Raw genomic sequence first — 13,090 nt, 5'->3', positions numbered from 1 at the left:
CTCTCCTAATGCTGGTGACATTTTTAAGATAGTATTCAATGTTTTTACATGGTTACTAGGTGGTGGCCTTCATTATTCGTTGGCTTCGTTAAATGAACACATCCAGAAAATCTTACTTTGTTGAACAGATTACATATCCAGTTATAAGTTGAGAATGATTGGGTATACAGATAAGATGGTGACATGTGTTGTGGGGTTCCTGGTTACACATCTAAACCTTGGTATTTATTCCAGACCAATGGGAAATGAGGCGGTTGCTTTTGCGGCAACATGGTTGCACCAGTACTAATCTGGTCTGTCACGGGAGACTTACGTACTTCATCTGGGGCTATGTACAGCAGATATATCTAAGAAAAGGATTTTTTTTTTTATTATTCATTAAATAATTGCATCTTTGTTTCTGATTTTCTTCTTGTTCTTCCTTATGAATCACTTATAATAAACATTTCTATGTATTTTAATTTTAATTGGCCTCTTGCAAAAGAAAATCTGCAATTTCTCTTATACACATCTGTATTTCATCTTTATAATATTTATATTATATTTTTGTTTACATCAAGTCTACCGAAATGAAAACAAACATACAACAAAATGAGATTGGGTGGGCGATTTTCTATATATTTCTTATTAAAATGAAAAATAACAAAAAAACGTTTATTTCCGGCCATTTGTGGTGTGAAAAATTATTTATAAGATTCAAGGTGTCAAGGTCAAAATAAGAAATGAAAATTCAAATTATAACAATATTTTTTGAATTTTTTTTATTAGTTGATAAAAATCTCCAACTGGTATTTCGTTGGATTCAACATAAATTCAAGTCAAAACAAAAAAATAGAAAATTTTTTTTTCATATATATTTGCATAGGTTAGCATGCCCGCCTATTGTGCCCAAACGCCCGGGCTTGGTTATCCCCGTGTCACTTTTCAAAGAGACGCCGTTCGGAGTCGGCATAAAACACTTGGTCCCCTTATCATTGAGCTTAAATTTGAATCGGGCAGCACTAAATTGATAATGTGAGAAGTTAGTTTCCCTCTGGTTTGTTCCGTAATGATATGTTTGGGATACACTTAACCACATATATTTGCTGTGCTTTCTTCCATATTATGTGTTATCGCATGATATCGATAAGTTACCAGTAAAATAATGCACTGATATTCTATCCAGAACATCTGATTTCCACTAAAACGTAAAACTAGGGTTAAAATCAAACTCAGCTATAAAATCTACAGATTTTTGTTGTTCAGTGACTTATAGTAAAAATTGACAAGGAATATTTTTGCATCTTTGGCCAACATTTTTTTCACTATTTTTATTTTACCATGCATCCATTTTCATTAAACATTTCGTGCTTCAACTAATTTGTGTATCCCCAATGTTCTTGTTTGCAATTATTTCCCCTTCACCCCAAAGCCAATTGCATACCTAAACCCATGTTTTCTAATTAACAATTCAAATGTCTGCATAAATCATCAAGACCATGATCTCATGATTTAAAAATCTTTAACTACAACACCACAAAACACTAAACGCCCCCTCCTTAAAAATAAGAAAGCAAAATCTGTCTACCCCCTTCAGCATTTGACAAATTTGCATTAGAGCGTGGCACATACACCTGCCTAGACATTGCCAAGGAAAAAATGTCCAAATAGACACAACATATATATTTCAATCATTAAATAATGACATATTGAAAGAATACATATATGAAATAGCAAACATTTCCCATTCCCTCCATAACAAAACCTAAAAAACAAAATTTTGTGACAATATGTTCTAAATATCTTCTTTTGTTTGGGTTGGCAAAAAATCATTAAAAAGATTTTCTGAGTAGAAGCAATAGCATATAAACAGCCATAATATGAAGGAATATTTTTAAAAGATGTTTGGGACTCGTGTCGCTGAACTGATTTTGCTTTTTTGTTGTCTTTTTATTTTGATAATCGCCTGATTTTTAATGTTTTTTTTTTTTTTTGTGATAATAAACTTGGAATGAAATGTATGTGTTTGAAGAAAGAAAGACATTTTTAGCAAATGTTTTTGTTTTTTCTAAAAATTTTTTGCCAATGTTTTGCCATTTGATGAAAACTTGAATTTATGTGTTTGGGTGACATACTTTTGTATAAAACTATGCCAACATAGATAATCATGGATAAGGAAGTTCCGTATTGAAAAATAAAATAAAACCTGAATTGTTTTTTTTTTGTAGCACACTTTCAGGCATTTCCCAATATTTGGAAAGAAATGGTCCTTCGAGGGGAAAATATCGAATTAAAGTTTAAGGAAAAAACTTCAAATTACTTTTTTTAAAATGTTTGCGGTTATATTTTCTAAAAAAAATACCAAATTTCTAAAAAATAAATATTTTTAAAAAAATACAAAATTATAAAAAAATGAATCTTTTTAAAAAATAACTATTAAAAAAAAAATAATAAATATTTTCAAAAAAATAAATATTAAAAAAAAATAAATATTTAAAAAAAAATAAATATTTAAAAAAAATAAATATTTAAAAAAAATAATTTTTTTTAAAAAATAAATTTTTATTTTTAAAAAAATTAATATTTTTAAATAAAATAAATATTTTTTAAAAAATAAATATATTAAAAAAATAAATATATTAAAAAAATAAATATTATTAAAAAAATAGACATTTTAAAAAAAATAAATATTTAAAAACAAATATTTTTAAAAAATTATTTTTAAAAAAGCAAATATTTTAAAAAAAATAAATATTTTTAAAAAATATATATATATAAAATAAATATTTAAAAAAAAAAATGTAAAAAAATTGATTTAAAAAAAAATAATATTTAAAAAAAAATTAAATATTTTAAAAAAAATGAATATGCCACGCCCCTAAGTTGGTTCATGTCTGGTATTGTGTCCCCACTTAGGTGCCGGTATCTGTTAGACGCGAAAGCCGGGCAATGACATAGGAAATGCTTCAACGTCGTATCATCTTTTTGCATGCCCTACACATGCTTTTACTTGCCTCGCCGATTTTATATAAGAGAGCTCGTAATCCTATGCGTCGTATTATGATACCGAGACTTATACTGACCTCCTTCTTACTTACTTTCAGTAATAGCCTCGTCTTCTCACGATCTGGATCTCCCCATAGGATTTTAGTCGTCCTACCGACCTTTTCGCTGTTCCACAGGGTTACATGCGCATTTGTCGCCCACACTCTTAGCTCGGATTGCGTCGACCCGGAAGGCTTTGGGTTAACCAAGTTTATTGACGGCAGTTCTTTGGCCTTCACCGCCAAATCGTCTGCCCTTTCATTCATACTCCGTTATGGCACGGCAACCAAACGATGCGGATTGTGCCATCCTCAGAGAAGGCGTTAATCTCCTTCTTACATTCCAAGTTTGTTCCTGATCTTACTGTCCTGGTTGCTATTGCCCTTATGGCCTGTTTACTGCCTGTAAAGATGTTCATGCTCGGAGTCCTCGCGTTAACACTACACACCTCACGCATTCCGTGATCGAACGGATCTACGCCTACAGTACCATATTATGGTCAGGCAGTCTAAAACAGATCTTAGTCCCTAAGTTCTCAATGAAGACCACTAGGCCCACTCTGTCCTCTAGCTTTGATCCATGCGTGTAACATGATCTTTCCGATGGCAATGCTAGGGTTCCGTCAATCCAAAACTGTGCCGCTGGCAGCAGTGCCTTGCGCTCGACCTTAGTGTAGTCTCGATCGGAAACCTCTTCCGTTCCTTCCAGGTTTTCTATCGTTGCCTCGATTATACCTCGATTGTATGACCTGCTCCTATCCTAAATCCATTCTACCATCGCATTGATGATTAGTTTGTATCAAAATAGTGGAAAATAAGTAAATAAATAATAGAGAAGAGCTCTCTTACTGTGCTTGGGAGAGACAGGGGACTTATTGTGCTCTGTTTCAAAACCAAAACCTGCTCTACATCGTACTCAATTGTCGTTGGGTATGTGGAGCACCCTAATCAATTTGACAAAGGTGTTGTTAAAGATACATGGCGTATCAGAAATCGGGATCCACCAATTCAGTCAAAATGCCTGGACAACAGCACACACTTGCTAAACTTTTATAAGTTCTTTGCTATGCTATTCTTCGAATCGAAAAATCGCGAAAATATTAATATTTTCAAAAAAAAAAAAAAATATATATAAGAAAAATAAATATTTTGGAAGAAAATTAATATTTTTAAATATAATAAACATTTTCAACAAAATAAACATTAAAAAATAAAGATTTTCTCACATATTTTATGAAAAAATAAATAAATATATTAAATAAATATTAAAAAAAAATAAAAATAAAAAAAAAAATTAAGAAACTTAAGATGTTTTAAATCACTTTTTAAAGCAAAGTTTATAATCTTTTATAGTATTTTTGTTTTTATGGGAAAAAGAAAATGGCGATTTTTCATTGTTTAAAAAATATATTTTTTGAAGCATACTTGTAGGCAATGTTTCGAACAAAGAAGAGATCATGCTAATTAAAAATCAAAAATCGTATCTCACAAAAATTTCAATAAATCTAAACTTTATAGCTTCCATTTTTTCCTTTGTTATAATCATTGCGTGTTTTAAGCATATTATTTCAACTAATTAACTCGATGACTTTATATTGCAGTAGAAAAAAAATGCAAAATTTGTAAACTGTTCATCGATTTTTATAGCTTAGTTTTTTTCCATTCCATGGCTGCTTCACTCAACAAATGTCAAAGTTAATTTATTTGCTAATTTAGTTATGAAGCGTTAAAGTTTTTTCTTTGTATATTTTGCATTCCTCTGCATTCCTTTGTATTTTTTTTGCACAAATTTCGTGTTCTATTTTTTGCGTGTTCAAAAATGTGTAAGTTTGTTTTTGCCTTAGCAGCGCTGTATTTTATATCACATTTGAAGGAGAACAAAAATAATTACATGGCCAAACCTTTTGTGTTATTTACAACCATAAATTTTATTCCACCTATGGGGCACAAGTATGAGAGACAGAATGTAAAATGGAGTAATTTTCAAAATACAGTGTGGTACAAAAAAAAAAAAACCCATAGAAGAAAAAATTAAAATAAAAGATAATGTAAAACATGTCTGGTACGCAAAACATTTTTCCAATTTCTTTAATAAAATATTATAAATTTTTCTAAAGGACTTTTCATAGAAAAAATAGCATTAAAAGTATTTTTTTCGGTATTAAAAATTGCTATATGAGCTTATTTGTCCCCAAAATTTGGACACATGTGCTCAAAATTGGAGACTTGTCCCCAAAAATTAGACACATGTGCTCAAAATTGGGGACATATCCCCAAAAATTTGACATACGAGTATGTCCCCAAAACTCAACATGAGAGTATGTCCCACAAACTCAACATGAAAGTATGTCCCCAAAAATTCAAAATGCGAGTGTGTCCCCAAAATTTAACATACGAGGATGTCTCCAACATGCAGCATACATATGTATTTATGTCCCATAAACTACATTCTTTTTTTAGCAATCTATTTAAATTAAGTAAAATCGGAGATAGGAGAATGTAGCTTACTTTTAGGTTTTTTTCTATGAAATTTTCTTTATAGACAAAAATTATATGTAATTTTTTCTTAAGACAAAAATTCAAATTTTGTTTTAAGGCAAAATTTTCTATGAAATCCTAAAGACAAAATTTCCATGAAATTTTTACTAAAGACAAAATTTTTATGAATTTTTCTCTAAAGATTATAAAAAAGTATAAAATCTTGTTTTATATATTTCATTCTTTAATTTTTAAAATCTTTTACTTGAGTCAAATGAACCACTTCCCATTGTATTCTCCAAAACTCGATTTTTGTACTCAAAATAAAATTTTAAAGTCTTATTTAAACATATGCCGCTAAAATTTGTGGAGAAAGCAACAAATCATTTGAAAACCAATATCATTTGCCAAAGCCCTATTCAATTGATTATTAATGCCCCCAAAATTTGATACATGTCCCAAAAATGTCCTCAAAATTATAAAGGGTGATTTTTTTGAGGTTAGGATTTTCATGCATTAGTATTTGACAGATCACGTGGGATTTCAGACATGGTGTCAAAGAGAAAGATGCTCAGTATGCTTTGACATTTCATCATGAATAGACTTACTAACGAGCAACGCTTGCAAATCATTGAATTTTATTACCAAAATCAGTGTTCGGTTCGAAATGTGTTCATTCACCGTAACGTTGCGTCCAACAGCATCTTTGAAAAAATACGGTCCAATGATTCCACCAGCGTACAAACCACACCAAACAGTGCATTTTTCGGGATGCATGGGCAGTTCTTGAACGGCTTCTGGTTGCTCTTCACTCCAAATGCGGCAATTTTGCTTATTTACGTAGCCATTCAACCAGAAATGAGCCTCATCGCTGAACAAAATTTGTCAAAATTTGAACACATTTCGAACCGAACACTGATTTTGGTAATAAAATTCAATGATTTGCAAGCGTTGCTCGTTAGTAAGTCTATTCATGATGAAATGTCAAAGCATACTGAGCATCTTTCTCTTTGACACCATGTCTGAAATCCCACGTGATCTGTCAAATACTAATGCATGAAAATCCTAACCTCAAAAAAATCACCCTTTATTACCAACTTTTTGCAAACACTATACAATTTTTTTTTCTGTCATTCCTTCATTTAAAGAAGTTAAGAATTTCTGAAATTTATTATTTTGCGCCAAATAAACCACCATCACGACCCTTCGAATAATTGCTCAAGGGAAAATAGAATGCAGTCAAACAACAACAGCAGCGCCAGTATTGAAGTTAATCAAGAAACACTTTGCATTTCAACTACAGGGCCAATGAAGAAATAACAAAAACGAAAAGGTTAAATTTAATACCAGGCTTTTACAGCCGAGCTATTTGGGCTAGGTTGCTCTGTGCCAAACAGGAAATGTTGCTAAAGTGTAAAAGAACAAGCATTTTGTTTTTTGCCTTTAGCCTGAGAATGCTCCACATTTTTAGTGGTGTGCTGACAAAAAATACCCCATAAATTTTCCAATTTAAAATAGTATGAAAAAAAACAACAACACATATACTCTACCAGCCTTAAGGGGCTCGACGAGTGCAGCCATTAATATCCAAATAAAATGGGAAACAATTTCATTTAAAATTAAAATGAATATAAGGAAAAAACAATGAAAAACAAAACAAAAATTTGAAATTTAGAAATAATAGACGAGTAATGCAATTTGCATATGCTTTTATATAAAAGGGATGCGAATGTACAACTCAATTTCACATAGAGTAATAAAATGGGGGTGGTGGCCAGAAAACTCTGATGCTTGATGAAATTTTAAATGGATTCGGAGTTATTTTTTGAAAAGTTAGTTTGGCTACATGCACATGAGACAAACTTTTCTATGAAATTTTCTCTAAAGACACAATTTCTATGAAATTTGCTCTAAAGACACAATTTCTATGAAAATTGCTCTAAAGACAACATTTCTATGAACTTTTGCTTTGACATAAAAATTGAACTAATGTCCCCGAAATTGGTAATTTCCAAATTCAAAATATGTCCTTAAAATTAATCGCATTTATGTTTTTTAGGTACATTTTTGTTCAATCTGTAAAATCGCATATTTCGTGGGGTAAGCATACATTAAGGGATTATCCTAAAAGTATGCTACGGTAATTCAATGAAATTTTCTGAAAAAACAAAATTGCTCTAAAGACAACATTTTGATAAAAAAAAGTTTTCTAAAGAAAAAAATGTCATGAAATTTTGTTAAAAAAATTTTCATTAAATTTTCTCTAAAGATAAAATTTCCATGAAATTTTCTCTTAAGACTAAATTTCCATGAAATTTTCCCTAAAGACAAAATTTCCATGAAATTTTTTCTAAAGGATTCTATGAATGTTTTTCTAACGACAAAGTTATACGAAATTTTCTCTAAGGAAAATGTTCGATGTAATTATCTCTAAAATTTAGACATGTCCCCAAAATTGTGCACTTATTCCCAAAATTGAACACAAGTCTCCGATATGGGACATTTGTCCCCAAATTTCAACACAATAGTAGATCCCAAAACTCAAATATGTCCCCAAAATTAATCGGATTATGTTTTTAAGTGAATCTATTTAAAATTAGTGAAATCGGAGATTTTGTACGATAGTACATACCATGCCATTTTTGTAGAATAGTTTTAAATTGTTTCCTAAAAGTATGCTACAAAACTGTTTTAATACAAAATGTTTATGTAATTATCTCTAAACACAAAATGTCTATCAAATTTTCTCTAACGACAACACTTCTATGAAATTTCCCCAAAGAAAAAATGTCTATGAAATATGCGAAAATTTCTATGAAATTTTTTCTAAAAACAAAATGTGTATTAAATTCTATTTAACTACAAAATTTCTATGAAATTTTCTGTAAAGTTGAACACATGTCCCAGAAATTAAGCTTTTGTCCCCAAAATTCTACAAACGGATATATCCCTAATTTCAAAATATGTCCGCAAAACTAATAGCATTATTTTTTTAGTAAATCTATTTTAAATTAAATTCAGAGACTTCATGTTATAGGCATACCACTTTGTAGCATACTTTAAGGGAATTTCCATAAAACTTACTCTAATGACAAAATTTCGACAAAATCTACTCTAATGACAAAATGTTGACCAAATTTTCTCTGAAGGCAACATTTCTATGAAAGTATCTGTAAATTTGGGAAACTGTCCTCAAAATTGTGCACATATTCCAAAAACTGGCCACATGTCCCCAAAATTGGGTATTTGTTCCCAGATTTTAACAAACGAATATATTCCCAGATTCAAAATTTGTCTCCAAAATGAATCGGATTATTGTTTGAAGTAAATCTAATTAAAATTAGTAAAATCGGAGATTTCTTGCAACAAGCATACCATTTTTAGCATACTTTTACGTAATTTCCTAAGAGTAAGCTTCAAAGTTTTTTCTATGAAATTTTTTTAAACGAAAATTTCCATGAAATTTTCTCCAAAGACAAAATTAGTATAAAATTTTCTCTCAAGACACAATTTTTATAAAATTTTCTTTAAAGAAAAAATTTCATGAAATTTTCTCCAAACAAAAAATTTCCATAAAATTTTCTCTAAAACAAAATTTCCATGAAATTTTCTCAAAAGTCAAAGTTTCCATGAAATTTTCCCTAAAGTCAAAATTTTTATAAAATTTTCTCTGAAGTCGAAATTTTCATAAAATTTTCTCTGAAGACAAAATTTTCATGAAATTTTCACTAAAGACAAAATTTCCATGAAATTTTCTCTAAAGACAAAATTTCCATGAAATTTTCTCTAAAGACAAAATTTCCATGAAATTTTCCCTAAAGACAAAATTTCCATAAAATTTTCTCTAAAGATAAAATTTCCATGAAATTTTCTCTAAAGACAAAATTTCCATGAAATTTTCCCTAAAGACAAAATTTGTATGAAATTTTTTCCAAAGACAAAATTTGTATGAAATTTTCTCTGAAGACAAAATTTACATAAAATTTTCTTTGAAGTCAAAATTTCCATGAAATTTTCTCTAAAAACACGATTTCTTTAAACCAAATTGAAATTTTGTTTAAAGAAAGCTTAACCTCTACCGTTTTAAAGGATTGTTGTGTGTTTTTGAATATTTTTTTTAATTGTGTAAGTCTAAGAATTAAGTATCTCTAAGGATATTTTAAGTTTTCCGTATGTATGAGGATTATTATTATTTTTTTTTTAATTTTAATATTTTTTTTTATTTACAAAAATTTTCTTCCCTTTTTATTTAGTCTCTTTGAAAAAATGTGTTAAAAACACAAACTGTGTACTATGTAAAAAAATACAAAAACTGTATATGGAAATGATAATCCAACAAGACTGAAAGAATTCAATTTTAAACCAAGAATAATTAACCAAACAAATATTGTATCCAAAAATAAACTCTTTCCTCTGACAAAAGTGCATAGCAACAAACAGAAAAACTGTGAAAAAAAAAACAACCGACAACATGCCGATATACAAGTCTTCCCGCAACAATTAAACCAAAAATAAAAAGTATTCGAAACAAAAAAAAAATCCAAAACTTTGCATTGGTCCTCCAAATGAAATATAATTCAAGAAAAGAAGAAGAAGAAAAATAGACATAAATTTAAAACATCATTTTTGGGAACTAAAAATACAGCAACGCACAAACTGAAAAGTGAAGCAACAACAACAACAACAACAAGAGCACAAAACAAAAATCTTCCCAAAAAGGAAAATAAAATTTTCAAATCAAAAAAAAAAAAATTAACAAGCAAAAATACTGTAAAGAACATGCTTATGTAAACTGCTGAAATTTCTCTCTTTTATTGGCCAACAGTGGTGATTGCTCAGAGAAGTTCTATAACACCCTGGATGCTTGCCATACAACTAAATGTTGTTGATAATTTTGGCATTTCTCATGAAAATCAGTGACATTTCCAAAATGCACGGCAAACGATATTTCAACAACAACAACAATAACAACAACAACAGTTGTCATAACAATGCCAACAACAGCAACAATAACAACAACAATGACAACATGTCTCCTGCTCGACATCATTGGCAACATGTTGCCAAAGGCAAAGCCAATACCTCCAATTCAAGTAGTACCAGCAGTGGCTGTGATAGTGCGGCCTCTTCCTCATCCTCCTCCAAGGAGAATAGTTACCAAAATAAATTACAACAACATAATGTGTCACTAACTCCTCAGCAATTGCAACAGCTACGTTACTATCAACAATTGCAACAACAACAATTGCAATTGTTGCAGCAACAATTGATACAAAGAAAACGTTTGCAACAACAGTTGCGTGAACAAGGTGTTGATATTAGCCATCATGCAACATCAAAGGCGGCAAACAAAACCTCCTCCTCCGTGGCTTTGACATGCAATCAACAGTATTTGAGACAAATGCGCTTGCAACAACAACAACAGCATCGTTTGTATCATATGCAACCTGCTCAACAGCAACGTTTGCAAAAGCCCCAATTGGATAATTTTATGTTTCAAAATAAGAACTTCAACAAGAATATCAATGATATTTTGAATAACAACAATGAAGAAAATTATCTTCAGCAACAGCTGAAACAATACAACTACAATGTGAACAATGGTAGCAATGGTGATGGTGATGATAATGGTGGTGGTGCTGCTCTTTCAAAAGGTGGGAAATTTTAGTTAATAAATATGCTACTTTTTTTTATTTGTATATTTAAAATTTATCATACTGAATCATTCTTCCAAAATTGTTTTCTATCATCTTTGGTTCTTAGCAATTTCTAAAACCATCTTTCGATATGTCCTTCATTCATACTTAACTTTAATTGGCTACGACAGAGTATTTGTTCCACTAGCCGAACGTAGAATAGCGTTCCAAGCGCCTCGATCTTCTGCGCTCATTCTAAAATCTCTGACACCAAGTTTCGAGGTGTCTCCCATCACTTGATCTTTCCATCGGGCTTTTAATCTTCCCGGTTTGCGTGTACCACCGTGTTTGCCTTAAAAAGACTTCTTTGCTGGAGCTTCTTCATCCATTCTGACAACATGACCAAGCCAACGCAGCCGTTGTATTTTGATGGGTCAGTCGAGTGGAGTATGCCGCTGCCATATGTTGTGTTTGCAGTTTTTCAATGTCCAGCTTCCGTGCAGTGTCAGATCGTACTTTCTTCGCCATGTTCAAATGGGTGCGAACCTTTGCTGCAACAAGGTAATGATGCGAATCTATATTCGCTCCACGGTTCGGTCGTACCACGCTGGATGAATGCCTTCCATCTATTACAACGTGATCATTTTGGTTCCTCGTGTTTTGATCGGGTGACAGCCATGTGGCTTTGTGAATATTTTTATGTTGAAATCTGGTGGTACTAACTACCATGTTTTTTGCCGCGGCGAAGTCAATCAGCCTCAACCCATTACTGGACGTTGTCTCGTGGAGGCTAAACTTTCCGACTGTTGGATCAAAAATGTCTTCCTTCCCTATCTTCGCATTAAAATCTCCCAGAACGATTATAATATGATTGGCGGGGAAGCGGTCATATTCTCTCTCTAGGCGCTCGTAGAAATACCTTTGATCTGCTCGTCCTTGTCTTTCGTCGGGACGTGGGCACAAATAAGGCTGATGTTGAAGAATTTGGCTTTTATGCGGATTGTGGCTAGCCTCTCATCCATAGCCAAATGCATGCCTCATGTTATGGCAACTATTTTATAGTTCGTCACCGTTTAGTGTTGTAGTGAAGCCCAGTCCCAGTAAATCCCACTTCCTGTAAGGCGGTAATATCTGCCTTGTACTTCTCTAATACATCCGCCAGCGCGTATACTGCACCTTCTCTATAAAGAGTGCGGACATTCCAGGTGCAGATCTGCAAATCATGGTTCGTTTTTCGTTTGCGTGGGTCGTCAACGTCGATTTTTACTAATCCTTTGTCCTCCATACAGCTTCAAAAATTATTTTGTTAAATATATTAAAGTTCATGAAAATTTCGCCTTTTAACTTTCGATATCCCTTTCCTCCAGATAACCCAGCTGGAAACAATTTTAAGTTTCGAAAATTTTTTAGCAAAATTTTTCATCATTTAAGCAAATTTAGCTTTTTACATAACTTTGTTATAAGATTTCATTATATGTTTACCCTTTTGTGTCTAAAGAGTTTCCGCCTGTTTTTGACAGCAATGATTCCCCTACAACTACAGGAACACACACATTTAAGTTTGCACTTACAATCCCTTTGTCGTAACCATATCCGGTCAATGTCAGCAAGAGAAATACACCCGTTTTCATAACGCTGAATAAAGTACACGCAACACTTACCCATGTCTTGTTGTTTGTATATGTCACAACATTTTTTTATTCTCATCTTGAAAAAAAAAAGACTTCTTATAAAGAAAACATCTTAAAAGGCCAAAGCTTAGGCTATACTCAACGTAGAATATCTTACAGACATTGGTTAATTTGTAGACGCGTGGACGAGCGACATTCGTGCATATGGTACAACGACGGCAAGACCCCCCTTCGAGGTAAAAGTATTTTATTACCCGTCACCACTTGAGATTCTTTTCTCCTTTTTTGTTTATTGTTATGTATTATATTAAAGCTTTTCATA

General features: G+C 31.6%; 1 protein-coding gene across 4 annotated transcripts in view; it reads left to right on the top strand.

Annotated features, from left to right (window-relative positions):
- The first annotated feature begins 9,754 nt into the window (after positions 1 to 9,754).
- LOC106095689 (homeobox protein 5) overlaps positions 9,755 to 13,090 on the top strand; it is a 44,164-nt gene continuing 40,828 nt past the window's right edge. For all 4 annotated transcript variants that reach the window (XM_013262983.2, XM_013262982.2, XM_013262984.2 and 1 more), the window contains exon 1: positions 9,755 to 11,155. In XM_013262983.2, coding sequence (XP_013118437.2) covers positions 10,381 to 11,155 — 775 coding nt within the window. In that variant the 5' untranslated portion in view covers positions 9,755 to 10,380. The remainder of the gene's footprint in view (positions 11,156 to 13,090) is intronic.

The sequence above is a fragment of the Stomoxys calcitrans genome, chromosome 2 (genome assembly GCF_963082655.1).
Source record: "Stomoxys calcitrans chromosome 2, idStoCalc2.1, whole genome shotgun sequence".
In the NCBI taxonomy this organism is placed as follows: domain Eukaryota; kingdom Metazoa; phylum Arthropoda; class Insecta; order Diptera; family Muscidae; genus Stomoxys; species Stomoxys calcitrans.
Note: the sequence above shows the minus strand (reverse complement) of the source record. Positions and strands in the feature narration are given on the sequence as shown.